Source organism: Felis catus, chromosome D4, assembly GCF_018350175.1.
Source record: "Felis catus isolate Fca126 chromosome D4, F.catus_Fca126_mat1.0, whole genome shotgun sequence".
NCBI lineage: Eukaryota > Metazoa > Chordata > Mammalia > Carnivora > Felidae > Felis > Felis catus.
In genome coordinates, this window is record NC_058380.1 from 11,598,846 (window position 1) to 11,625,993 (window position 27,148).

The 27,148-nt window shown below is 44.4% G+C and overlaps 1 protein-coding gene across 10 annotated transcripts in view; it reads left to right on the forward strand.

The window, feature by feature from the left end:
• The window catches only part of PIP5K1B (phosphatidylinositol-4-phosphate 5-kinase type 1 beta), a 317,417-nt gene that overhangs the window by 222,503 nt on the left and 67,766 nt on the right, over positions 1-27,148 (forward strand). For 9 of the 10 annotated variants that reach the window (XM_045043289.1, XM_019815741.3, XM_045043291.1 and 6 more), the window contains 6 exons: positions 686-897; positions 2,598-2,681; positions 2,803-2,851; positions 6,164-6,248; positions 9,644-9,799; positions 16,033-16,177. In XM_045043289.1, the coding sequence (XP_044899224.1) occupies positions 686-897; positions 2,598-2,681; positions 2,803-2,851; positions 6,164-6,248; positions 9,644-9,799; positions 16,033-16,177 (731 nt within the window). Of the gene's footprint in view, positions 1-685; positions 898-2,597; positions 2,682-2,802; positions 2,852-6,163; positions 6,249-9,643; positions 9,800-16,032; positions 16,178-22,217; positions 22,243-27,148 lie in introns of those variants that run through there. The other variant, XM_045043295.1, reaches the window with a different exon arrangement.

A 27,148-nucleotide genomic window follows, 5' to 3' on the forward strand; every position in this document is an offset into this window, starting at 1 on the left:
CTATCCCGACAGCACCACTCATGAAGTGTGTGATATTGAGCAAATCACTTCCTCTCTCTCTCTCTCTCTCTCTCTCTGTCTCGATTTGTTCATCTGTAAGATAGAGACAATAATAGTACCTAACTCAAAGAGGTGTGAGGGTTGAATCCAAGGTGACCTACTTAGAACCTGGCCCGTGGGAAGTTTTCAATAAACCTTATGGGTGAAACATTTATGAAGGGTTAGGAAAAGATGCGCTTCTTTTCAATTTGCATAAAAAATATCGTCTTGGAGGGGCGCCTGGGTGGTGCAGTCGGTTAAGCGTCCGACTTCAGCCAGGTCACGATCTCGCGGTCCGTGAGTTCGAGCCCCGCGTCGGGCTCTGGGCTGACGGCTCAGAGCCTGGAGCCTGTTTCCGATTCTGTGTCTCCCTCTCTCTCTGACCCTCCCCCGTTCATGCTCTGTCTCTCTCTGTCCCAAAAATAAATAAACGTTGAAAAAAAAATTTTTTTTAAAAAAATATATCGTCTTGGAGCCATTGTGATCATCCTTACTAAACAGGACCTAATAACAACCTCAAATGTTTCTATTTTGATTCTTCCTCTGTCAGCCGTGTGTCTGCTTATCTAGAGCTCTCTGATCCTCCCCGGATGAGACTTAGGAGCCATTTCAGTTGACTGGCCTGCTGGTTCTTTTTCTTACTCAGGTGCTAGAAAGCTTCAAAATCATGGACTACAGCCTTTTGCTGGGAATCCACATCTTGGACCATTCCCTCAAAGAGAAAGAAGAGGAGAACCCACAAAACGTGCCTGATGCTAAACGGTCGGGGATGCAGAAGGTCCTCTATTCGACAGCAATGGAATCCATCCAGGGTCCAGGGAAACCAGGAGACGGGATCATCACAGAGAACCCGGACACGTAAGTGCGGTCACCTACCTGCCCACCCTCCTGGCGGGGCAGCCCACATCGGTGAGGTAATTAAATGCAATCATGTTCCTTTCCTGGTGGCTCTTGGAGAATGGCTTCCTATCTGGTGCTAAAATGGATCACGCAGCCTTCATTTCTCTTCCTCTGCGGGTGACTAGAGGAGTAGCAGCTCCTCTAGTCATTATCCTCAGAGTCATTATCATTCTCTGATGCACGGGGTTTCAGTGTTTCCGATGGCCCCATTTTTGAACAGCGGCTGAAAACGTTTCTACCCCTATTTACTGCATATTCAAAACAGGCACCGCGACAGGAGACTATGAATTTGAATAAACGTGCGCTGAAGCAAACATGTGACAGGAACTACGTTCACAATTCAGAGCTTCTTATCCACATAAAAAGATTCTGCTGTCGTAGGTCCTGTACCCTGGCAGCTGTAGTCTCTTGGCCTCAGCCAGATGTGATGGTAACTGCAGGATTAGTTGGCACAGAGAAAGTGCTTCTTGACTAACAGAAACAGCTACAACCAAAGAAAGCGATTGAAATGGTTGCCTCTGTCATGCGTGTTTACCAGCTGTGCAGGAGACTGAATGAAGGGCATCATTCTCCTAGGCCATAAGGGGCTGCCTTCTGGGTGTCTCCAACAATGACTAAATCACAGGCATGTTTCACCTTTAGGCATGTTTCCGATTCTGTGTCTCCCTCTCTCTCTGCCCCTCCCCCGTTCATGCTCTGTCTCTCTCTGTCCCAAAAATAAATAAAAAACGTTGAAAAAAAATTTTAAAAAAAGAAAGGAGCTCCATACGTATTAAAGCTTTAAAAATTCCTCTCTTATGAATCTGTCTCAATGTCCAATAATCAATTAAACCAATTATTCTCTATCAGTATAGTGAACTACACAGCCATTAAAAAACGCATTAGCATTGAATATGAGGAAATGTACATCGTTTAGCAAATGAAAAATGCAAGTTGTAAAATATGCTAACTTAAATGCTTTTGCGGGCTAATAAAGACATATACACATACGTTTCCCCTGGAAAGGTGTACCAAATGCTGATAGAGGTCCTTGGCGTCCTTGGAATGGGTTCTTTTGTATATTTAAAATCTCACAGTAGATATATAAAAGTGTTGCATTTTTAAAACGTAGTGTTTTGGGGCACCTCGGTGGCTCAGTTGGTTAAGCGTCTGACTTTGGCTCAGGTCATGATCTCACAGTTCGTGAGTGTGAGCCCTGCATTGGGCTCTGTGCTGACAGCTCAGAGCCTAGAGCCTGCTTCGGGTTCTGGGCCTCCCTCCCTCCCTCCCTGCCCCTCCCTTGTGCGCTCTCTCTCTCTCCCTCTCAAAAACAAATAAACATTTTTAAAAATGAAATAAAAAGCAGTATTTCAGTATACTTTGAAAATTCGTGCTTGCAGTTTTAAAATAGGAAGAATTTTTTGTTTGGATTTTTCTCATCCAGCTGTCCAGAGGTGACAGCTCTGGTTTCACTCTCCTGTGTGGGAAGTACATCATTCTGGATTCCCAGGAAGACTTTACCCGGGGGGGGGGGGGGGGGGAGGAAAGAAAGAAAGAAAAGAGAAAAGGAAAGCAAATCCAGAATTCTTAAAGTTGTCCATTTTTATTTAGTCTATTTTAGAAATTATGTCCACTTCCTAATATATTATAAAATCTTCTCTCTTTTGCCCTATCAACAGAATGGGAGGCATTCCAGCTAAAAGCCATAAGGGAGAAAAACTACTTTTGTTTATGGGCATTATTGACATTCTGCAATCATATAGGTAAGTAATTTGGGGAAGAAGCCTTTATTTATTTCAAAGTAAATCAACAAAAGGCTTTGAAAATCCACCAGATGGGAGTGATTTTATATTCTCATTTTTGTTTCTGTCTGTTTACATTTAGGTTAATGAAGAAGTTAGAACATTCCTGGAAAGCGCTTGTTTATGATGGGGTAAGTGACTTACCATGTTCCTTGTTAAACTATATATTTCTCTGATTTCTCAGACTTCAACGTGTGTGTAGGAAGTCACATCAGCAGACCAAACGATGTTTTCTTTTTTGTTGTTTTTTTAACATTTATTTCCGAAAGAGAGAGACTGAGGGTCAGCGGGGGAGGGGCAGAGAGAAAGCGAGACACAGAACCTGAAGCAGGCTCAGGCTCTAAGCTGTCAGCACAGAGCCCGGATGCGGGGCTCGAACCCATGAGCCTTGCTATCATGACCCGAGCCGAAGTCGGTTGCCTAACCGACTGAGCCGCCCAAGTGCCCTAAAAGGATGTGTTGTTTCTATGTCAAATCTCCAGGACCCTCTTACAAGAGGATGCTGGGGAAAAGGGGGAGGGAGACTGATTGCAGAGCCCCGGGGAAGAACAGGAGGACCATTGAAATGAGATTCTCGGTTCTCACCGGAGTAAGCTGTGGAGCGATCTGAGCCTGACTTTGGTGGGACACAGCCCTGGATGTGAACCCTGCATTCACCACTTTACTCACCGTGTGATCCAGTCACATTGCTTGTTTATTTGGTCTCACTGGGTCCCCTCTGTACCAGAGATATAGTAATAGCCCTCATAGGGCTAATGCAGGGATTAAATAAAATAATACACTGTCGTGTTCAACACAATGCCGAGCACAATAAAGACGGAAGAAGTGAAAACCTACATATAAGTTGTCACGGATGTACGTGACTAAGACTGAACGGTGTGAGGGTGTCTTAGACCCAGAGTTGCATAGCAATCAAAAAAAAAAAAAAGAAAAGAAAACAATTATCCAGAGGTATTCTCCCTCCCCCTCTCCCTCCTCCCCACTCAGTACACAGACACGTTCCTATCTACGTGTTACATGCGAAGTTTTTGCTACTGATGGAACATTTACTGGCCTCGGCCTCCCTCAGTTAATAACCTGACCACGGAATATATTGGGCAGAGGTTTGCTCGCACATTTTTTAAAGATGTTCGCAGCTGCTTTCCTTTGAAAGAAGATAAATTATAGAGATTATTCTCTTCCTTTATTGGAAAAGAGCACGGACTTCCTCACTTCTGTGGAAGGCTGGTAATAACCTCTCTGCATGAAAGATCTGCATTTTGTCCCCAGGCTGAGGAATGGGCTTTGTCAGAATGCACTCGTAAACAACAGGTTCACAAGTTTGCTTCTGAGAAGTAAATGTAGGCTTACTATTTAAATGGAAGATTCCTTTTGTTTAAAGGCCAAGATGGCGGACTAATATTCTCCCTTCCAGCTGACAAAAATAGAGACTGTTTAATGCCTTTTTTAAAATATGTGTTAATTTTGGGGAGAGCACAAGCAGGGCAGGGGCAGACAGAGGGGGACAGAGGATCTTAAGTGGGCTCTGGGCTGACAGTAGGGAGCCCCACTGATGTGGGGCTCAAGCTCACGAACTGCGAGGTCATGACCTGAGCCAAAGTCAGATGTTCGTCCGAGCCACCCAGGTGTCCCAAGACTGCAAAATGCTTTAAACATGGAAAGGAAAACAGCAAACACCCTTCCCTTTCTGTTTCCTAAGACAACTTTAATTCCCTGTCACCAGACTAAGATTTCTGATCTGAATGGCCTAGTACTCAACTGGTCAGATGCATCTAAGAGGCCCCTACCTTTGTCTAGTCAAAATATATCTTCCGTGTTTTGGTGGCGGTTTCTTTTTTTGTAAGAGACTCTGTGTTGATTGTTTACTTGTGGAATTATAAGCGGTAAATAAGACTCACTTTTGTTTATTTGCAAACGTGCCTCTTATTTAAACAATGTTCCTTCATACCAAAAGAGAACCACAGCCCAGCTTCTCTTGGAAAGAGAAGGTCTGGGTCTTAATCATCTTGCACCATAAGATATTCCTCAGTATCTTATGCACTTGTTGTGAATATGTGTCCACTTCAGACAGGAGCTGCTAGAGTACTGGGGGAGCGCACGTCAAACCAGTAGGAAATTCCCACCACGTCTGCAACATCACTGTCTAGGGGACCTTGGCCAAAGAAGGTTCCTCTGTGCTGTCCTTCATTACATGCTAATTACAGAATTACCTTATGCCTCATGTAATTCCCTATTTCACAGATGAAAAAAAAACGGAGGCACCAAAACACTGCCTTTCTCCTGGATCGCACAGCTTCTTAAAGTTAGAACTAACACCAGAACCAGGTCTCCAGACCCCTGGTCCAGTGTGGGTTTTTCCCTCCACACCTGGAGCGGGCACTTTATACCATCTAAATTTAAACTTTTAGAACTTTTTTTTATTGGAACCCACAAACTTAGAATCAAAATGGAACATTAATTTGTTTCTGGAAATGTATATCTTGGAGAGCAGGTAAATGATCGCTGAATAAACATACAGAATTCTCTTCTTCATCCATCTCCTTTCCTGGATTTGGGTAATAAAACGCCCCTTCAGTCCTGAAGACTCCTGCCAAGCATGAGAGAATTGAGTTAACAGTTTAATTCAATTCAATCCTATCTAATTAGTGGATAATTCAGCATAACGGAGGTCATCAGTCAGCCGCGTCCCCTCGGAATCTTCCCCGTGTTTTGCACCATTTTACTAGGAGATAAAACCAGTGCTCCTTTTTGACCTAGATGCCATTTTTCCATTAGGGTTGTTTTGCTTATTTGTGTCCCCAGTTTTTTCTTTAATTTGTTTTAATGTTTATTTATTTTTGAGCAAGAGAGACAGAGCACGAGCAGGGGAGGGGCAGAGAGAGAGGACACAGAATCTCAAGCAGGCTCCGGGCTCTGAGCTGTCAGCACAGAGCCCGACGCAGGGCCCAAACCCACCAACCGTGAGATCATGACCTGAGCCGAAGTCTGGCATTTAACCGACTGAGCCACCCGGGCGTCTGTGTCCCCAGTTTTTGTCCCCAACTCAAAGCGTTCTCCTTCATTTCAGCTGAGACTTGAGGTGTTCGTTGCCTGCGTGTGAAACAAAGAATCTAAAAGCCCCACATGGCACACAGTGCAATCAGAATCAACTTATTACGTGTTTTGCTTTATAAAGCAGCATCTTTTTGCTAGCTCTCCCCAGCCCCCCTTCGTACTCTGTTTGATCCTGAGTATCCACAGTCTTTGCTCAGATTGTCTTTGCCTCCTTCCGCAGCCTGACTCTTGGGCACCACAGGTCGCAAGACTTTGCTCTTCTCTGGCTCTCAACATCCACACCTTCTGGTTAAGGACATGGGCTTAACAGAGAACCGATTGAATAGACGGTTCTTCTAGCTTGAAATGAACTGCAAGATAAACCTGTGATAACTGATTTGTATTTTCAGGATACTGTTTCAGTTCATCGACCAAGCTTTTATGCTGACAGATTTCTAAAGTTTATGAATTCCAGAGTTTTCAAGAAAATTCAAGGTAAGGTTCTTAGAATTTTTTTTTTTTTTTTTACTTTTAGCACTTACTTGCTGACTTTCTGGTGTGTATCCTTCCAAGATTTTTAGTGGAAGGTTTGGACTAATTTATCTCCCAAAAGCTGTGATCACTTAATAATTATGTAATTACCAGTAATTTACTGATGCCATAATCATTAGAGTCTTATTGTGGAAAAAATTAGAAACTGCCTAACTATCCAGTCCTGTATTATACAGATTATATGATGTATTGAATATATTATGGTACAATCTAATGGAATAATATGTACAATAAAAGTCATATTCTAAAGGTACGTTTAGTCCTTATAGACATAGATTTATTCCCACAGACACACACACGTATATATAGTTCATTGGTTTGCATATGTAAATTCACAACAAATGCTAATGGAATATATAAAAATCTGATACATTAACAAGAAAAAGGATGAAAACCAAACGATCATCTCAACAGGTGCAGAAACGCACTGGACAAAGTACAGTATTCATTCATGGTAAAAACTTTCCACAAAGTAGGTTCAGAGGGAACATACGTCAACATCACAAAGGCCATACATGAAAAACCCACAGCTAACATCATACCCAATGGCGAAAACCTGAGACTTTTCCTCTGACATCAGCAGCAAGACAAGTATATCCACTCTCACCACAAGCAGTGCTCAAATCTTTGGGCCTCAGGGCCACTTTACTCTCTTTTCAATGATTAAAGACCCCGAAAAAGCATTTACACATGTGAGGCTATGTATATCACTATTTAGCATATTAGAATTTAAAATTAAGGAAAGTTTTAAATATTCATTAATTCTTACAAAGTAACAATTTCAAAAATTGCGTGTAAAAATGGTCAGTTTCAACAAAAAGGTAAACAAATTTCACATAAAAAATAATCATGAAGGGATGCCTGGTGGCTTAGTTGGTTAAGTGTCCAACTTCAGCTCAGGTCATGATCTCACAGTTCATGGGTTCGAGCCCCACATTGGGCTCTCCTGTCGGCTCATGCCCTTTCTCTCTCAAAAATAAATAAACGTTAGGGGCGCCTGGGTGGCGCAGTCGGTTAAGTGTCCGACTTCAGCCAGGTCACGATCTCGCGGTCCGGGAGTTCGAGCCCCGCGTCAGGCTCTGGGCTGATGGCTCAGAGCCTGGAGCCTGTTTCCGATTCTGTGTCTCCCTCTCTCTCTGCCCCTCCCCCATTCATGCTCTGTCTCTCTCTGTCCCAAAAATAAACGTTGAAAAAAAAATTTTTTTTTTAAATAAATAAAAAATAAATAAACGTTAAAATAATAATAATAGTAATAATTAGGAAAAGCAATATTTTCTAAAACAAATAATTGACTGAGAGAAGTGGTATTATTTTACATTTTTTCAAAGCCCCAATTCTGGCTTAATAGGAGACATCTAGAATCTCCTATCAGCTTCTGAATTCAGTCTGTGGCTAGAGGTCCTGTGGCATCTAGAAAACTCATTAGAGAGTGAGAAAGGCTAATTACGCCTTAATATTGTTATGAAAATAGGTTTTTTTAGTTATTTTATTTGTTTTTTTTTAAGTAATCTCTACAGCCCTGTGGGGCTCCAACTCATGACCCCAAGATCATGAGTCACAAGTTCCACTGACTGAGCCAGCCAGGAGCCCCTGAAAATAATTTTAACATCGAAGACCTTCTAAGAGGGTCTCAGGAGCCTCTAGTACTCCCTGAACCACATTTGAGATCCTCCGACTTAAAAGTTTTAAAATAGTATGTTGGAAGACAAGAGGTGAAGGTTCATAAAAGTCAGCAGACAGAACCTTAAAGCAGAAGCCAGTGTGCGTAATCCCTTCACACCTAGATAGCAGGTGTCGCCGTTGTCTTCATAGCATGAGGAGTCAAGGTGAATGTGACTTATTTGGGCCACTTATTTTCCAATCAAATCCATTTTGATCAGTTTTTAAACATTCAAAATTTCCTCCCCTCCAAGAAAACCCAGGTCTGGTTTTATCTCTTCTCCCCCTCCTGTCAGCCAGGAAATAGAATGCTAGCGAGCGAAGAAATGAATACCGCTTAAGACAACTTCAGAGAAAAGAAAGACACCTTGGGTTTCCTGCTTTCTCGTTCTGTGACCTTGGGCAGGTCACGGCTTTTCAGCTCTCATTTTCTGGACCTATAAAAGGGCTCAGACAACCATTGTCTCCCTCAGACAACCGCGTGGGTAATTTGAGATACGGAGTGTGATGTTAGTCTCCAAACCCTAAAACCCTCTACAAAAGTTATTTATTACGATGATCGTATGATTATGGTTATAAGACTGCTCACAAGACACACAGACTTTTCCTTCTCCAGAACTGGAGAGAATGCCCACCATTCTTCCCCATTTATGTGTCCCAAAGTCCTTGTCCAATTAAGTTTTTGCAAGCTGCCTACGGGCAGGCCCCAGATGAGCGTGCCAATCTAAGCTCTGAGCTTCCCAAGGCCAGATGCAATTATCCTAATGCATCAGCTGTCAGGTCACCCCTGCATGCAAACCTCCACAGGTGGAGAGATACTGCCAAAAGCCAGTTCAGGCAAGGCATAAACAAGCCGCAACTTCTCTCCTCCTCTCCAAGGAAATTCTTTAATAACTGCGTTAAGCCAAGAAGAATTATTGGAACGAGGACTGAACAGAGATGGGGATGGTGTGGCTGCGACTAAAACAGCTCCCAGTGACGTAGCCGAAGTACAGGCACAGCCTTCAGCGAGCAGGGTTGATAGCGAAGTCCATTTGCCCTGGTTCGGGTTCCCAACACACTTCTGAAGTTGTAGAATGCTGTTTGGACAAAGGTCAGGAGTGAACGGTACATCTGATACAGCCGTGACCTCGAAAAGACCCAGAGGGCAGCAAGTTTCAGTGGAAAGTCACTTAAAAGAAAAAAGCAACCCGAAGTAACTTGACTAAATTAGGCTTCCTGAGTATACGATTAAACATTGGCATGTTTAGAAATTCCTAGTCCCAAGTTAATAAAACCAGGGTCATGAGAATTCTCCTTGCTTTACCATCTGCGTTTACCAACCCACCCGACCTCCTCCTAGCACTAGGAAAACATTGCTTGGAGGCAGAGAAATTCTCCTTTAGCCTCAAACCATTTGAATTTCACCCCGGGTGAGACTTAACTTCAAAATCTGGAGATGCATTCCAGTTTGCGTGGACTCTAGGCCCTTGTAATCGAAGTCAAGTCACTGCGGACAAAAAAAAATGGCCCAAACGCCAACAGTTTTGCCTCCCTTTCCTCGTGTGTGTAAAACAAAGTTTCTTGTTTTATTTCTCCTCAAATAATGACTAGTAAGTTAATAAATAAAACCTTAATTAAAAATATTAATGTGTTTTTACAGTAAGTATCTTTGTCACTCCTTTGTCCTTCCTGTCTAGCTTTGAAGGCCTCACCTTCTAAAAAACGGTGCAACTCCATCGCTGCCCTGAAGGCAACCTCCCAAGAGATCGTGTCCTCAATTAGCCAGGAATGGAAGGGTGAGAAGCGGGATCTGCTGACCGAGGGGCAGAGTTTCAGCAGCCTTGACGAGGAAGGTAAAGACATTCAACTTAAAAAAAAAAAAAGTGGGGGGAGGGGAGGAGTTCTTCTGATTTTATTTATATAGGTGATGTGGATTCACAATAGAACATTAGAGGGGCGCCTGGTGGCTCAGGCGGTTGAGCGTCCAACTTGAGTTCAGGTCATGAGCTCACAGCTCTTGAGTTCGAGCCCCGCGTCGGGCTCTGGGCTGACAGCTTGGAGCCTGGAGCCTGCTTCGGATCTGTGTCTCCCTGTCTCCCTGCCCCTCCCCTGTGCAGGTTCTGTCTGTGTGTCTGTCTCTCAAAAGTAAATACACGTTAAAAAATTTTGTTAAAAAAAACATTAGAACATACCTGCTCTCAGAAACAAGACCTGGGGGCACCTGCCTGGCACAGTAGGTAGAACTTGCCACTCTTAATCATGAGTTCAAGCCCCATATTAGGCGTAGAGCTTACTTTAAAAAAAAAAAGACACAAATTGTGTTAATGAATTTTCTAAAGGATACTTATAGTATGACTCGCTTACTATAAATTTTTTAAACACGTAAACAATATAATATATGGCTTAAGGTAAAAAATGTTAGAAATACACTAAGATATTCAGAAATAAGGATCAGTCACCCCACTGTGACACATATGAACATCTTTGTGTTTTTACTACTTGGACCTTGTTCTGTGCATGTGTATAATGTGTGTGTGTGTGTGTGTGTGTGTGTGTGTGTGTGTGTTTCAAACATACACATTATGTGCTTCTATGTACGCACATATACACACACTGTAACAATGAATTACCAACTTATTTAGGTCTTTAATGAATTTAATAAAAGTTTTAGAACTTTCCTCTTGCTTGTCATATATCCCTACCTTTTGTTAGATTTCTTCTCAAATGGGTAAAGATGTAGACCTGTATTTTCTATCTTTCCAAAGGGTATCTTTTGAAGATGTGGGTTTTCTGGCGGTTTGTGGCTGCGGTGTTGGACCTCACCTCTTTGCTCGTTCCTTTGTCACTTGCTAGCTAGAACTCCTGGTACAGTGATGAATAGAAGCAGTGATGGGCGGCCTTGCCTTGTCCTGATTTTAAAGGGAAGGCTTCTCACATTTCACTGTTGAGAAAGAAGTTTGCTGTATTGGATACCCATAATCGGGTCAAGGAAGTACCTTTTTATTGCTGGTTTGCTAAAAGTTTTTATCAGGAACAAGTATTGAATTTTATCACAAACTTTTTTGTCTGTCTTCTTGAATTGATTAGGTGTTTTCCTTTTCTAATTGTTAAAGAGGAAGTGACAGTTTCGACTTTTTTTAATCTATGTATTCTTCTGGGAATCCCAGCAATTCCTGAAAATTTCTTCTACTTAGATTAGCTCTCCAGGGGCGCCTGGGTGGCTTAGTGGGTTGAGCCTCTGACTTCGGCTCAGGTCATAATCTCATGGTTTGTGAGTTGGAGCCCTGCCTAGGGCTCTGTGCTGACAGCTCACAGCCTGGAGCCTGCTTCCAATTCTCTGCCTCCTTCTCTCTCTGCCCTCTCCTGCTCACACTCTGTCTTGCTCTCTCTCTCTCACAAATAAACATTTAAAAAAATTTTTTTTTAAGATTAACTGCCTTCTCCGGGTTTTCTTTTCCTCAGAGTCACTAGGACAGGGTGATATTCCGTCTCCCCTCCTGCAGCGCTTACCCACATGTTCCACGCTGGGATTCTTTTCTTTTCTCGTCTCCCTAGATACCAGCTCAGACCCAGATATAGTGATATCGACAAAAGAGTTAATGAAATGCGCTTGCTGCTGTCTCTGGCTGGATGGCTGCAGTTTGTGGCATTGTGGCAGCTGTGACTTCCTTTTCCTAAGCACCTCTGCACCAGCACTGTCCCTCCCACACTGCTGGTCTTCTTAGAGCACACAGAAAACTATAAGGTGTCTACAGTCCGGGAAATAGGATTGATGGATTTTTAAACTGTATTAGTTCATCTTTTTTTATTTTTTTTAATGTATATTTTTGAGAGAGACAGAGCCTGAGCGGGGGAGAGGCAGACAGAGAGGGAGGCACAGACTGCAAAGCAGGCTCCGAGATGTCAGCACGGGGCTCGAACTCACGAACCGCGACATCATGACCTGAGCTGAAGTCGGATGTGCAACTGACTGAGCCCCGCCCCCCCCCGCCGGCGCCCCATAATCTTTCAAATAGGATGCACTATATGACTTCTGAAGTTAAAGCAACAAGTCTAGTTGTCAGTCTGGGGGGAGGAAAGGGGTATAACACATATACTACATAACATCCAGAAAGTCTGGATGAAACATTGGAAGTAGGGCACGTGTTGTGCTTTTCTTCAGCTGAGCTCTTGGACCCAGTTTCCTGTCGAAATGAGTTTATCTAGACAGTTCTTTCTGCGAAGTTTTTATCATGCTGTGTACTTGGGGCCTTCCATTTTCATAGTGCACCAAATTGCCTCTAGTTATTAATCGTCTCTTCTGTGCCACTGTCAGCATATCTTGGTTGTATTAGTTTTCTGGGGCCATGTAACAAATTACCAGAAAGCCAGCCGCTTAATAGAACCTCCAGTTATTAGCTCACAGTTGTGTAAGTGAGAAGTCTGGAAAGGCTCCCCTGGATTCTCCAGGCACCGTTTATCAGGGATCTGAAGGCGTCAGCTGGGCCGCGTTCTCATCTGGAGGTGTTGGGAAAGAAATCCTCCAAGGTCATCGTGTGGGCAGAATTGGCATCCCTGCGGACCCCGTGCCTGCCTGTCTGATAGCTGTGGGCCACATCCGGCCCCTCGAGACCGTGCACATACCTTGCCAGGCAGCCCCCTCCCATCTTCAAACAGAGAATTTTGTACAAGTGAATCCTTCTCTCACTTCCAATCCCTGACTGCCAGACACACATTTAAAAGGCTCAAGTGATTGGGCGCCTGGGTGACTCAGTCTGTTAAGCGTCTGACTCTTGACTTCAGCTCAGGTCATGATCTCGTGAGATCGAGCCCCACGTCGGCCTATGTGCTGGTAGTACAGAGCCTGCTTGGGATTCTCTCCGGTCCTCTCTACCCTTCCCCTGCTTGCACACACTCTCTCACTCAAAATAAATAATAAGAAAAAAAAAGGGGGAGCTCAAGTGATGAGGCCAGGCCCATCTGGATAATATCCTCTAAGCTGGAGTTAAGGAATAAGTAACCTAATTACACCTGCATAATTCCTTTTGTGGTGTCAAATATATAATTACAGAAGCCAAATCACATTCACTGATATGACCCCCACTCAAAGGGAGATGGTTCAAGCGTACATATCCCTGGGGATCATCCTAGAATTCTGTCTACCATGTTAGTTTCTTAAAAACACTGAAGGATATAGGAGCTTGAGGAGATAGTTCTCTGTTTTAAAGAGCTGCTCCTAAGAGATTGGGGCTCACCAGTGTCTGGCCCAAGTTGCTGGACAGATCGCTCAAACAACCTCTGGTGGATGAAGTCAAGCTGGGTGCACCCAAAACTGGAGTCTTAGATGAGCTCTTTTCAGTCCAGCCCCATCTGCCTTATATTGAGTAGCAATGCTTTCAAATCTGATGGGCAGTGGTTTTTCGGACCCACTTTTCAATGTTATTGAGAGTTTCAGTGTTTTCCTCTATATTGAATGAGAAGGTGGGATCAAGCATATTAAAGGTCACTAGTCAGTTGTCCTATAACATTGAAGGCCTCTCTAATTTTTGCATGTTGAGTGCTTGGGGTACTTGCGTGTTTATACAGTCTGTTACCATCTGTTACTCATCATGGTAATTCTTTATTTTGACCAGAATAGGAGGCAGAGGTGTACTGTCTCACACGTTTTACTTTTATTTTATTTTATTTTATTTTATTTTATTTTATTTTATTTTATTTTATTTTATTTATTTTTTTTTTAATTTACATCCAAATTAGTTAGCTTCTAGTGCAACAATGATTTCAGGAGTAGATTCCTTATTGCCCCTGACCCATTTAGCCCATCCCCTCTCCCCCACCCCCTGCAGTGACCCTCAGTTTGTTCTCCAGATTTATGAGTCTCTTCTGTTTTGTCCCCCTCCCTGTTTTTGTATTATTTTTGTTTCCCTTCCCTTATGTTCATGTTTTGTCTCTTCAAGTCCTCCTATGAGTGAAGTCATATGATATTTGTCTTTCTCCAACTAATTTCGCTTAGCATAATACCCTCCAGTTCCATCCACATAGTTGCAAATAGCAAGGTTCCATTCTTTTTGATTGCCGAGTAATACTCCTGTGTGTGTGTGTGTGTGTGTGTGTGTGTGTGTGTGTGTGTGTGTGTATCCCACATCTTTATCCATTCATCCATCGAGGGACGTTTGGGCTCTTTCCATACTTTGTCTATTGTCGATGGTGCTGCTGTAAACATGGGGGTGCATGTGTCCCTTCGAAACAGCACACCTGGATCCCGTGGATAAATGCCTAGTAGTACAATTGCTGGGTCGTAGGGTAGTGCTATTTTTAGCTTTTTGAGGAAGCTCCATACTCTTTTCCAGAGTGGCTGCACCAGCTGGCATTGCCACCATCTCACATATTTTAAAGTGTGTCCGGTCTCCTGGTCCAGAGTCCAGCCCTTCTGTGCCTTCCCCCTTTCCCTCTGTGCCTCACTTCATCCTTTCATCTCCCCCTCTTCAAATCCCACATCTAAAACCTCACACTCATGCGATAGTGCCTATTAGGACCATTTTCCATGCATACGCTTCCTAAACATGCATAATTTTGAGCCCGTCGTGCCAATAAAGGGATCCCAGAAACACCTTAAAGTTATGTCATATTTATTATCGCCTGTCTTGGTTTAGTTTGGGGGAATGATGAAAAAGAATCTGGGTACACATGGTGATGCTGGTTAACAACAGTCTGTTGTATATTTGAAAGTTGCTAAGAGACTAGATCCTAAAAATTCTCATTACAAGAAAAAAAAAAGTGTTGTAACTACTACGTGGTGATGGATGTTCACTAGACCATGATGATCATCTCACAATGTACATGTTTATCAAATCATCACGTTGGACTCTTAAAATTAATACAGTGTTATATGTCAATTATATCTTCATAAAAATTTAAAAATGAAATATTGGGGTGCCTGAGTGGCTCAGTCGAGTGTCCGACTCTCAATTTTGGCTCAAGTCCTGACCCCAGGGTCATGGGATCAAGCCCCGTGTCAGGCTTCGTGCTAAGTGTGGAGCCTGCTTAAGATAGTCCCTCTCTCCCTCTGCCTCTCTGCCACCCATTCTCTCTCTCTTTCTATTTTTCTCAAAAGAAAATAATAATAATAATAATAATAATGTGTCCCTAGGTTAAAAAAAATCACCCATTCTCTCTCTGTTTCTTTCTTAAATAATAATAATAATAATAATAATAATAATAATAATGTCTCCCTAGGTTAAAAAAAAATCAGTGTGAGCCTAGTTATAAAAGTTTAAGGACCAGGATTTGTCCATAACTGTTATGTCCACAGTGTTCTAATTTTTTTTTAATTTTTTAGCATTTATTTATTTTTGAGAGAGCATGAGCAGGGGAGGGACAGAGAGAGAAGGAGACACAGAATCCGAAACAGGCTCCAGGCTCTGAGCTGTCAGCACAGAGCCCCACGCGGGGCACAAACCCATGAATCATGAGATCATGACCTGAGCTGAAGTTGCACACTTAACCGACTGAGCCACCCAGGTGCCCCACACAGTGTTCTCTTTTTAAAGCAACTCTGTTCTGTGTGACTGACCTGTCATTAAAGCACTGTCTCTACCAGGCTGGGCGGTAAGGGATACAAATTTGTCCAAAGTTTAGGTTAGGATGATTAAAAATGGTCTGGGAAGCATGTGTTTCCCGGCTGTTAAAAAGTCTGAGTATTTAGATCTAAATTGAGGAGGATAGATACGTGCATATCCCAGGGAGGGAGAGCAGGTGCCCTGTGTGTTTCTACATTGGCCAATCATCCTGTTAATCCCTGTCACATTATCTCCTTAAGCTCCTACGAGCTTTTGATGTCATCTTTTGAAACAGTAAATCACTTTCTTAGGTTTTTCAAAGAACATTCATAATGTCATTTCCATAAGCCGTTTTGTAAATTAATGCAGTCCCCTTTCTTTTTAACCTGTTTGCAAGGAGCTGTCTTACGGGTCTGCTGTTGTTCAGACGAGCGAGGTGAATTCATCATTTAACTCGCAACCTGATCTGCGAAATGAGTGCTTTTGACTCGACTCCAGTGCATTTACTACTGAGATTCATGAGTCTCTGTTCTGCTTTTGTCACCCAGCCCTGGGATCCCGACACAGGCCCGACCTGGTGCCTAGCACTCCTTCACTCTTTGAAGCTGCTTCCTTGGCAACCACGATTTCTTCTTCTTCCTTATATGTCAATGAACATTGTCCACACGACAGGACTACGCTCTATTCAAACAGGTAAGACTTCGCGCGATCACATTACCCGTCTGCCTGTTACCCCGTTAGTGCCACAGTTACACGGGTATCTCTGAACAAGCACATGCTGTCCCTGACAACCAGGGTGTGACCGTCACCTCCCCTGTAAGTGAGAGGAAGTGAAAACATGCTTGATTTTTACTATGTCAAGAAGCACCTCTAGGGGAAAACCCTCCTTGTGTTTCTTCACAGTTAATCATTATGTCCTATAGACATTATGTACTCAGTTCTCGGGAAGAAGACGGATGTTTCATCATTTCATCATTTCACCGTTTCTTATCAATGGATTTTTTAAGCAGGTGTTCTTGGTTAATATTGCACATAGCTGCAAAGATATTTGAATATTCTCTTTTCGTTCGAGTGACCTTAGTGGCCATGGTAGAAACAATAACTGCCCCCAAAGTTGTCCCCATCCTAATCCCTGGAACCTGCGCCTTATATGTTACCTTATAGAGCAAAAGGGACTTTGCCAACGTGTTTAAGTTAAAGATCCGAGGTGGGAAGTGTATCTTCAATTATTAAGGTTGTCTCAATGAAATCGCCTGGTCTTTTTTTTTGAATATTGTTTTATTAACACTACAGTGGTAGGCAACTTTATGCTTCTGTTTTTTCCTGGATCACTGAGTCACACAGAATTCAAAATCCACTAGGAGGCTGAGAGCCTTTACATTAAATGTATCCTCCCTAAAAATCCTTAACTGTATGCCAGTCTGTCCTCAAGCAGTAAAATTCAGTTATGCACAGGGTCTTTGTAAGGGGAATACAAAGGTTAGGGTCCGATAAAGAGAATTGCAGAAGCAGAGGGAAGAGAGAGAGATGTTAGAAGGCACCAAGCCGCCGGCTTCAAAAGGCGGAGGACAGGGCAGTGAGCCCAGGGAAGCCAGCAGCCTCTAGAAACCAGAAAAGGCTAGGAAACAGGTGCCTCCTTAGAGCCTTCACCGAGGAAGACAGATCTTCCAACATGCTGAATTTCAGGATTTCTGACCAGAGCTGTGAGAGAATAAGTTGTGTTGTTTTAAGCCATAAGTTTGTGATAATTTCTTATAGCAGCAATAGAAAACTAATACAGTGACTCTCCAACATGCAATGATTTAGTGTTTCAGTGTGGGGGGGGGGTGATACTATTATTTCCTAAATAGAGAGTCACTTAGCTATTAAATACTTTGGCTTTTTATGTTTATTTCTTTCTCTGTTTATATTTAGAGGGAGCGTGTGAGGGGGGAGGGGCAGAGGGAAAGAGAGAGAATCTTCAGCAGGCTCCACGTTCTGCACAGATCCGAATGCAGGGCTCAATCCCACGACCTGAGTCGAAATCGAGAGTCAGACGCTTAACTGAGTCAGCTACCCAGGCGCCCCTCGATACTTTTGCTTTTTAAACAAAACATTGTCAAGTATTGATTCTAGTAATAGGAGATGATATCTTTACACAAAGATCACAATGTTGCCTATGGGCATAGCTGATTGATTTTTCTCTTTCTATATATGCAATTTTGGTTTTTTAAATTTTTTTAATGTTTATTTTCTTTTTAGGGAGAGAGAGAGAGAGACAGTGCACAAGCAGGGGAGAGGCAGAGAGAGAGAGGGAGACACAGAATCTGAAGCAGGCTCCAGGCTCGGAGCTGTCACCTCAGAGCGTGACACGGGGCTCGAACTCACAAACTGACCTGAGCCATGACCTGAGTCATGACCTGAGACAAAGTCGGTCACTTTACGGACTGAGCCACCCAGGCACCTCTGTATACACAATTTTGTAACTAGCTTCACTTGCTGGACAGGGACTGTTCTGTATATGTTCCTGATAATTATCTGTTAAATGTTGAACTGGCTCTTGTCAAAAATCTGGCTCTTGAGAATCAAGATGGGATTCGTGCAGGTAAAGTCTTTCTGGTACAAGTCATTTTCCACCTCCACGGTTGCGGCTTGGCTCACTTCCAGAATGAGGACTCCGTATGGTAGGCTCCTTTTTAACATATGCATATTTGTAGATTCCAGCTTGGTCTGGAAGTTAAGGTTTGGTAATTGGAGCTTCTGTAGAAATTTCTTCCCTCTTTCCGTTGGCTGCTCTCTCCGCTAGATACCGGTTGGGGGATGGTGGGTGAGGCAACCAGTCTTGGTCTGGAGAAGTGGAATGAATGGCAGGGTGAGCCTTCAGTCTTAGTAGGGCTTCGGTTTAGATTGCTCGGGTGGAAAAGCCAACAAATAAGGCTCCATTATAAATTACTCAACTCATCTAAACTGTAAAAGAAATTTGGTTCGCTTCCTTAGGTTAGAAGAATTTAAAGTGACCTAGCGGTAATGTGTACCTGAATGTTCAAATTTGTGACATAAATTAGTCAAACGACAGCTTTCCTATCTGTGTGGTATAGCTAAACACCATTGTTTTGCTCTCACATAGAAATAGCGGCTCAAGGGGCGCCTGGGTGGCGCAGTCGGTTAAGCGTCCGGCTTCAGCCAGGTCACGATCTCGCGGTCCGTGAGTTCGAGCCCCGCGTCAGGCTCTGGGCTGATGGCTCGGAGCCTGGAGCCTGTTTCCGATTCTGTGTCTCCCTCTCTCTCTCTGCCCCTCCCCCGTTCATGCTCTGTCTCTCTCTGTCCCAAAAATAAATAAACATTGGGAAAAAAAATAAAAAAATAAAAAAATAAAGAAATAACGGCTCAAAAAAATGGCTGGAAAGTCACAGGAAGCTCCTTGCAAGGTCAAAAAACAATTCCACATGAAGGCCTGGTGGTTTCTTTTTTTTTTTTAATTTTTTTTTTAACGTTTATTTATTTTTGAGACAGAGAGAGACAGAGCATGAACGGGAGAGGGTCAGAGAGAGAGGGAGACACAGAATCTGAAACAGGCTCCAGGCTCTGAGCTGTCAGCACAGAGCTCGACGCGGGGCTCGAACTCACAGACCGTGAGATCATGACCTCAGCTGAAGTTGAAAGCTTAACCAACTGAGCCACCCAGGCGCCCAAGGCATGGTGGTTTCTTATGTTTGCTACTGTTCTCATTATCAGGGTCACGTAATTGGATATGCTGTTAATTTACTAGAATTTTCAGCACAAATACAAAAGTGTTTTTTGTTTGTGGGTTTGTTTGTTTGTTTGTTTGTTTGTTTGTTTGTTTGTTTGTTTTGGTGGCACTAGTTGTGAGTAAGTATGCAGTATCTTGGCCAGAAGTATTCAATTCTTGGGTATTCATAAAGTTCCCCCAGCGTCTGGAACTGTCTCCTTCCTAGCCAGCGTTGCAAGCTACCTCTGCATGCTCCAGGGCTGTGGTATAATTCTTGGTACTTTTACTTATGAGGATGCTGGTTATCATATATTGGATAGGGAAAACAGTGTTATCTGTGATATTTTTCCCTTTCTTTTTTTGAAGTGAACTGTTGGAGATAAACCTTCTTTGGCATGGTATCTCCAACTTGCATTTTGATATGCTTAGCGGTCAGGTTGCAACAAGAAACCACTCTGTCTTAGACAGAAAGGGATTTGATACGGGGAATTAGGTGCTTGCAAAGGCCCTGAAAAGGCTCTGGGCTGGACATCAGGAAATCGCTCCTGGATAATGCCACTGAACGGGCCCACTGATAGCCCCGCAGCCTTGGCCGCAGTCAAGCAGGTGCCCTGCCAACAGAACGCAAGCTAGTGAAAGCATTTTGGTGATCCCTGAATGTTTTTAAAATAAGCTAACATTTAAAAATCAAGCAGTTTTGGGGCGCCTCGGTGGCTCAGTGGGTTAAGCGTCCAACTCTTGGTTTTGGCTCAGGTTGTAGTCTCATGGTTCATGAGATCAAGCCCTGAATCGGGTTCTCTGCTGATAGCGCAGAGCCTGCTTGGGATTCTCTCTCTCCCCCCTCTCTCTGCCCCTACCCTGCTCTCACTCGCTCTCTCTCAAAATAAATAAACTTGAAAAAATAATAATAAAAATCAAGTCGTTTCACTAAAATCCCCTTTTGAAAAATCACTAGTCTGGGCCCCTCTTGGCTCTGTTGCCTTTGGCATTTATCCGTTGGAGGGGGGAAGCCTGGACCCTGCCTTGCTCACCTCTGATGTCTCCTGCCTGTTCCTCTGGCTGTTTCTGGTTTTAGCCTGGAGATAGAAAAGAAGTCAAAAGATGTGTTTTCGATCTTAACCACTGCTTTAGGGGAATCATAAGGAAAAGGGGCCAAAAAAGGCCCAGAGGTGCTAAACAGAAACCTCTAGCCTGTGAACTCCTGGGAATCAGTATCCCTACCCGCCCCCCCCCCGACCGCCCCCCAACCCTAAAATAAACAAACATGATTCTACGTCTCTTCTGGCCTGCTCAGTTTTAAAACCTAATCCAAATAGCCTGGAAAGAAAATGAGTTGAATATTAAACTTATAATTCACATCAGGTTTTTTTTTTTTTAATCTGTGAATCATTTTTGTGTTAAGGCACAGTGGCCTGTTTTGTCCATTTTGACCCTGTGCCTTACCTATCTGCGCTTAAATAAGCCGTAAATACTCCAGCTAGCAATGGGCATTCTGTCAGTCTTTTTAAAATCCTTTGAGGGGCGCCTGGGTGGCGCAGTCGGTCAAGCGTCCGACTTCAGCCAGGTCACCATCTCGCGGTCCGTGAGTTCGAGCCCCGCGTCGGGCTCTGGGCTGATGGCTCGGAGCCTGGAGCCTGCTTTCGATTCTGTGTCTCCCTCTCTCTCTGCCCCTCCCCCGTTCATGCTCTGTCTCTCTCTGTCCCAAAAATAAATAAACGTTGAAAAAAAAAATTAAAATCCTTTGAAAAGTGTCGATTAGTGCCGGGATGTGTCCACACCTGAATTGTATTATGTTCCAGTGGGAAAACTGCTCTCTCTTCAAATTATTCCGCCTTAAAAGGGACTAGTCTCTGTAACGGCAAAAACTCCAATTGCAATCTCTCCCCCTACTCCTCCTCCTCCTCCTCCTCTTCCTCCTCCTTCTTCTTCTTTTTTGTTTTTTTGGAAGTGTACTCTAAAAATTGAGTAGAAAGCAAAGAAAAGATTGTATTTTTAAGGTATATATTTAACCTGATGATTGGGAGTCCCTGTTTTCACAGTACAGTTTGGTGTTCGAGCATGTAGTTCATAGCGATGGAGGCAAACTCGGGTGGGCACGTGCTTCCCAGTCAAATGGCGGGATTTAAATTTTGAATCTTTGATCCTTAAAGTCTTCTTTCCTAGGTAGAGCTCGGTTCTTTTAGAGGGGGTATAAATGAGCACTAAGAAATGCAGAGGCAAACGTGTTTTACCTCAAAGATAAGAACAACTTAATATTGCGGAAATTCGCTACATGCAAGAATTTTATTTCTTGCCATGAGTCCCGGCACCTTTGGTAGCAAAGCTGATGGTCTGATCCCGCACAAGTATCGAAAGCCCTCCTGCGTCCCAACCTATTTATAGCTTCCCCATCAAAAATACCTTTACCTTTGGGGCGCCTGGGTGGCTCGGTCGTTAAGCATCTGACTATCGATCTCGGCTCACATCATGATCTCACAGTTCATAAGATCAGGCCCCGTGTTGGGCTCTTCACTGACAGCGTGGAGCCTGCTCGGGATTCTCTCTCTCTCTCTCTCTCTCTCTCTCTCTCTCTCCCTCTCCCTCTCCCTCTCCCTCTCCCTCCCCCTCCCCCTCCCTCCCTCCCTCCCTCTCCCTCTCCCTCTCCCTCTCCCTCTCCCTCTCCCTCTCTCCCTCTCTCCCTCTCTCCCTCTCTCCTTGCTCCTGCCCCGCTTGTGCGCTCACTCGCTGTCTCTCTCAAAAGAAATAAACATTTTTTTAAAAGGGGGAAAAAATGTCTTTACCTTGATCACTGCTCTGGCTGCTCTCCTGTTTTTCTAGTGACTGTTTCAAATAGCTGGCTCACCCTAGAGGCATTTGGAGTGTTACAAGAAGGGCAGTTATGTCACAGGAGAAGCCACTGGTCATCTGCACATAGAGGGACAGCTGGCAAAGGCCCCCTAAATGTTGAGTCCAGCATCAGAGATCTCAGAGGCTGACCCAGGGGATCTGACTGCAGTTCTGTGCCATTTTTTTTCCTGCCGCTAGAATCTCATAAAGCCAGGAGAGCACTGGAGTGACCATACAGACATGTCTAAAAGACCAGGAAAGAGAAGTGCAGAGACATGCTCATTCTGTGACCTGCTGCCACGAGGTCACACGGTCTGCTGGTAGGATTTAACTGGAACACGGGTCTCGGAGGCCCAACCTCACATTCTCTCCTCCATACCCCCCTTTCACTAAAGCCTCTTGTCGTTGTGCCGTTGTTCTTGCTGTGTGTGCTGTGCGCGGGGAGGCTGATGGGCCGGGGTTTCCTAACCTGAACTCTGGCTTCGCGATTGAGCCACTTTTTTGCCGCTTAATAACTGAAGTATTTCTGTTAGACAAAGTGGTGGGTCTATATGAATGTCTACCAGTGACGTTTGTTCTAGAAGTCATTGGCTAAGTTTGCTTATTAAGAACATCACGTTGGGGTGCCTGGGTGGCTCAGTCGGTTAAGCGTCCGACTTCGGCTCAGGTCATGATCTCACAGTCTGTGAGTTCGAGCCCCGCATCGGGCTCTGTGCTGATGGCTCAGAGCCTGGAGCCTGCTTCTGATTCTGTGTCTCCCTCTCTCTTTGCCCCTTCCCTCCTCATGCTCTCTCTCTCTGTCTCAAAAATAAATAAACATTAAAAAAATTTTTTTAATAAAAAAAGAACATCATGACTAGGTGGCTCAGTCAGCAGGGCATCCAGCTTTTGATTTTGACTCATGGGTCCTTGGGTTTGAGCCCTGCGTCGGGCTCTGTGCACCTGACAGCACGGAGGCTGCTTGGGATTCTCTCTCTCTCCCTCTCTCTCTGCCCCTCCCACACACTCTCTCTCTCAAAATAAATTAATTAAAAAAAAAACCATCATGGCTGTGGGAAACTTTCTATCATAGCAGTAGTCGTATTTCAAACCATCGATAATGATAGGATCACAATAGTATAGTAATAGCTAATTCTGGGACAATCCTAAGAGTCTGTGTTAAGTTGTTTACATGCATTAAAGGGATCTAATTCTCCCAAGCAACCCATTATGGCCATCATATTGATTATCTCCAGGCACGCTTCACAATGTTAGGTCACCCCCCAAGGTCGAACGGCTGCCAGGTAGAGCCATGGTCTCCAGGCACAGCACTGACACAGAGCGTGAGGCCCCAGCCTCAGCCCCTCACCGGCTGCCCTCACCTGTGTTGTCCCGGCTCCGACCACGTGACCTTGAGACGACGCTGCTCATGGAAGTTGGGTAACACCCACACAAGTTGTCTCCCTCCTCCGTTTCGTGCGTTTTGCCTTTTCTTCTTCCGTGTGATTGTAAGTGAGGATTTTCACTTCTCCAGATGTGAGAGACCAAGGGTTCAAACGCTAAAAATATGACCTACTAACTTAAGTCCACAAGAAACCTGAAATAGCTGTTTCTTCAAGTTTTTATTTCTAGCTCTTCGAGTAGACTTCCGTGTCATTACATGATCCCAGAGAAGAGACTTTTGTCAGGTATCTTTCTACTTGATTTAGAAAATCCCATATCTTGTATTGACCTAATAAGGTTAAGAAGGGACATTTGTGACTTAACAGATGAGAGGAGAGGAAGGTGGGTTGCAAGAACTTTCTAGCAGTTCCGGTCCTCTAACAATAACCTCAAGGGAGGGACAGCATGTGCCCGTGACATCTGCCGTGCACCTAGAGGCTGCCTGCTGAACCGGGTGCCGATCTGGGCTGCACCAGCCCCTCAGGAGGTCTCTGTAGCCCTCCTATAGATGCTGAATATTCAGTATCCTCTCCAGACCCTTTGCGCTTTTATGGTTCCTCATCCGGTTCGTCCTTCCTTGCAGACAGACCACATCACCACCACTGTTCCCCACTTCCGGCCAACAACCATCATTAGAAGTCACCATTTAGGACATTAGCCCCCAAAACAGCCCCTTCGACATCTCTAATGTTGGGAAAGTTACTTTACCTTTCGGGCCTCGGTGTCCCCACTTGTGCAATGTGGATTATCATACAACTGCCCCAAAGGGTTGTTGTTCTTACCATGAGTTGAAATGGTAATTGGAAAGCCCTCGCTGGTACCTAGTAAACGCCATCATTGTTTTTGTCAAAAGGCCATCCAGAGTGCTTTATTGGGTAGCGTCCGGTCAAGGAAATGGAAAACACATTTGGAATTTCAAACAGAATTGATTTTTTTTAATGTTTATTTATTTTTGAGAGAGGGAGAGAACGAGCAGGGGAGGGGCAGAGGGAGAGCAGGACAGAGGATCCGAAGCCGGCTCCGCGCTGACAGCCGACGGCCCGATGTGGGGCTTGAACTCACGAACCATGAGATCATGACCTGAACCAAAGTCAGACACTCCACCGACTGAGCCACCCAGGGGCCCCTCATACAGAACGTAGTAAGAGGAATCGGTTACCCGCTGTGACCGGAGGCGTGTAAAGGGGACGTTGCAGAGAAACCCAGGTAAGTAACCGCAGGCTGCGGCTCCCGGCACCTTACAGAACATAGACTCATGAAGGAGGCCCCACCTGGGGACCTGCTGCCCCCGTAAGAGGAGGGACATCGGAGTAGGACATCACCAGAATTGCTGGGATAGCGGCAGGGACACAGCTGCTGCCGGAAACACTGCCCTCGGAAGGAAGGAAGGAGCACGAGAGAGAAGAGGACCGAAAGCTTCTCTCCGCCCATGGCCTCATCATCCTCGGCCCGCGGAACCTGGCACTGGAGCCTGAGCGGTGTAGTTCGCTGACTGTTGGCCGCAGCGTCACAAGGTGGAGTTGAATTAAGGTATCAGTGGCAGCCACAGCCCACAGGGCAAAGACTGGAGATGCAGGGTCTCTTAAAAAGAGAATTCGAATGATCAAAGCTTGACAAAGGCAGAGGGTGCATACAGGAACAGGAATCGATCTGGACTCTATACGCTGAAAGGAATCACAGAGCCAACTCATTGCCATGACGATACAATCGTCGTATGTAAAACAGACGTAATTTTTTCAAATCAGCTGTGTCACTGGGGATGCCAGTATTTACCAGCAAGCCTGTCCGATCGTCGATAATGCTTTCCCTGCCTCTGCGCTAGAACGGATGCTGGTTGTAAACGCTTCTAGAAATGTGTCCGCTGATTCCAGGCGTGTGGGATAGATAAAAAGCTCTTGAGCTCAAGAACTCCACAAAGAGATTTGTAAGCCTGGGGATGCCGGGTGAGGACCCTCCCCCTCCTCCCCGCCCCCGATAGAGCAGCAGGCTGGACATCTGTCGCCCGTGCCCTAGCCAGACACTTTTATTGCCGGTAATACCCTACCTACCCCATCACATCAACTGAATATAACTCAGTCTGGAGTGAACACACGCGAGGGGCTGGTGGATACGGTGTCCCTTCTGTTCTTCGTATAACGAAGAAAAGGATTTAGTCACCTCTTCCCTAGTGTCGGGAAACCAGGTGACCAAGCAAATGATGACGCGGGTGTGGGAAAGAGTAACTAACGCGCTCCAGGATCCTCAAGCAAAAACCTGCCTTGTTACCCCGCCTCCCAGGAGAAGATCTCATTTGGGGAATTAGGACCATTTTAAGCCCTGCTGGGATGACAGGCAAACCAAACAGTGATGTCCCCTCCCTTTCCAGTTGTGACTGAGGCACCTGCAGAGAAAATTGGACCTTGATAGAAGCTTCATAATATGCCTGCCAGTTTAGTTTTCCCCTCCTCAACCTCAGCACAAAAAAAAAAAAAAAAAAATCACATAGTCTGCACCTGGATTTTACTCGATGCCTTTTTTTTTTTTTCTTTTTTTGACAAATTGTAGAATTGCTTCTGAAGTGATTAGCTTTTCAAACGACCCTTCATATATTTTGGCATGGGCAGGAAATTGAAGTGAATTTTTCAAATATCTGACATTCTATGAGGAATCATTTAGGATTCCGCATTAATTCAAACACTCATTTTTTTTCCCCGCTGTCTTTTATTCATTTATTCATAAATTCGACAAATATTCCTCGGGCCCCAAATATGCCAGACATTGTGCCAGGGGCAGACGTGGTTCCTCTCCTCCTGGAGATCAGAGTCTAGAGGGGCGATGTGTCATTACACAACTGTAGAGTGTTTAGATTTTTTTTTTTTTTTGCTGAGGTATAATTCATACGTAATGTTATTTTAGTTGCAGCCGTGCAGCCTAATGATTTGACAGTTGTCTGTATTGCACAACAGTCACCACAGTAAATCTAGGTACCATCTGTCACCACACAGAGTCACAAAACAAAGCTTTTTTCTTGTGATGAGAACTTTTAAGATTTACTCTGTTGGCAACTTTCAAGTTTGCACGACAAGATTGTTGACATGCTGTCCACACACTGCACATACTACATTCCCCTTATGACTTATTGTATAACCAGAAAGGTTTTTTGTTTGCTTGTTTGTTTTTGAGATAGAGAGCCCAAGTGCGGTGGGAGGGAGGGGGACAGAGAGAGAGATTGAGAATCCCAAGGAGGCTCCACACTCAGCCCAGAGCCCAACTCGGGGCTCGATCCCACAACCCTGGGATCGTGACCTGAGCCAAAATCAAGAGTTAGACACTCAACTGACTGAGCCACCCAGGCACCCCTATTACTGGAAGTCGGTACCTCCTGACCCCATCACCCGTTTCACCCACCCCCCCAACTCCCCTCCCCATACTGTCTTCTCTGTATCTGTGAGTTTTGTGTGTTTGTTTCATGTTTGTTTACATTCCACAGACAAATGAGATCATCTGGTATTTGTCTTTGTGTATGACTTAACTTCACTTTAACATAATACCCTCAAGGTCCATCCATGTTGTTGCGAAAGGCATTTCAGTCTTCGTGTGTTTGTGTGTGTGTGTGTGTGTGTGTGTGTGTGTGTGTGTGTGTGTGTGTGTAGCTGAGTAATGCTCACATTTTTTGATGAATTGGTACATGGCAATATTTCTAGGTGCCTTTTGTGCAGTCAGATTTT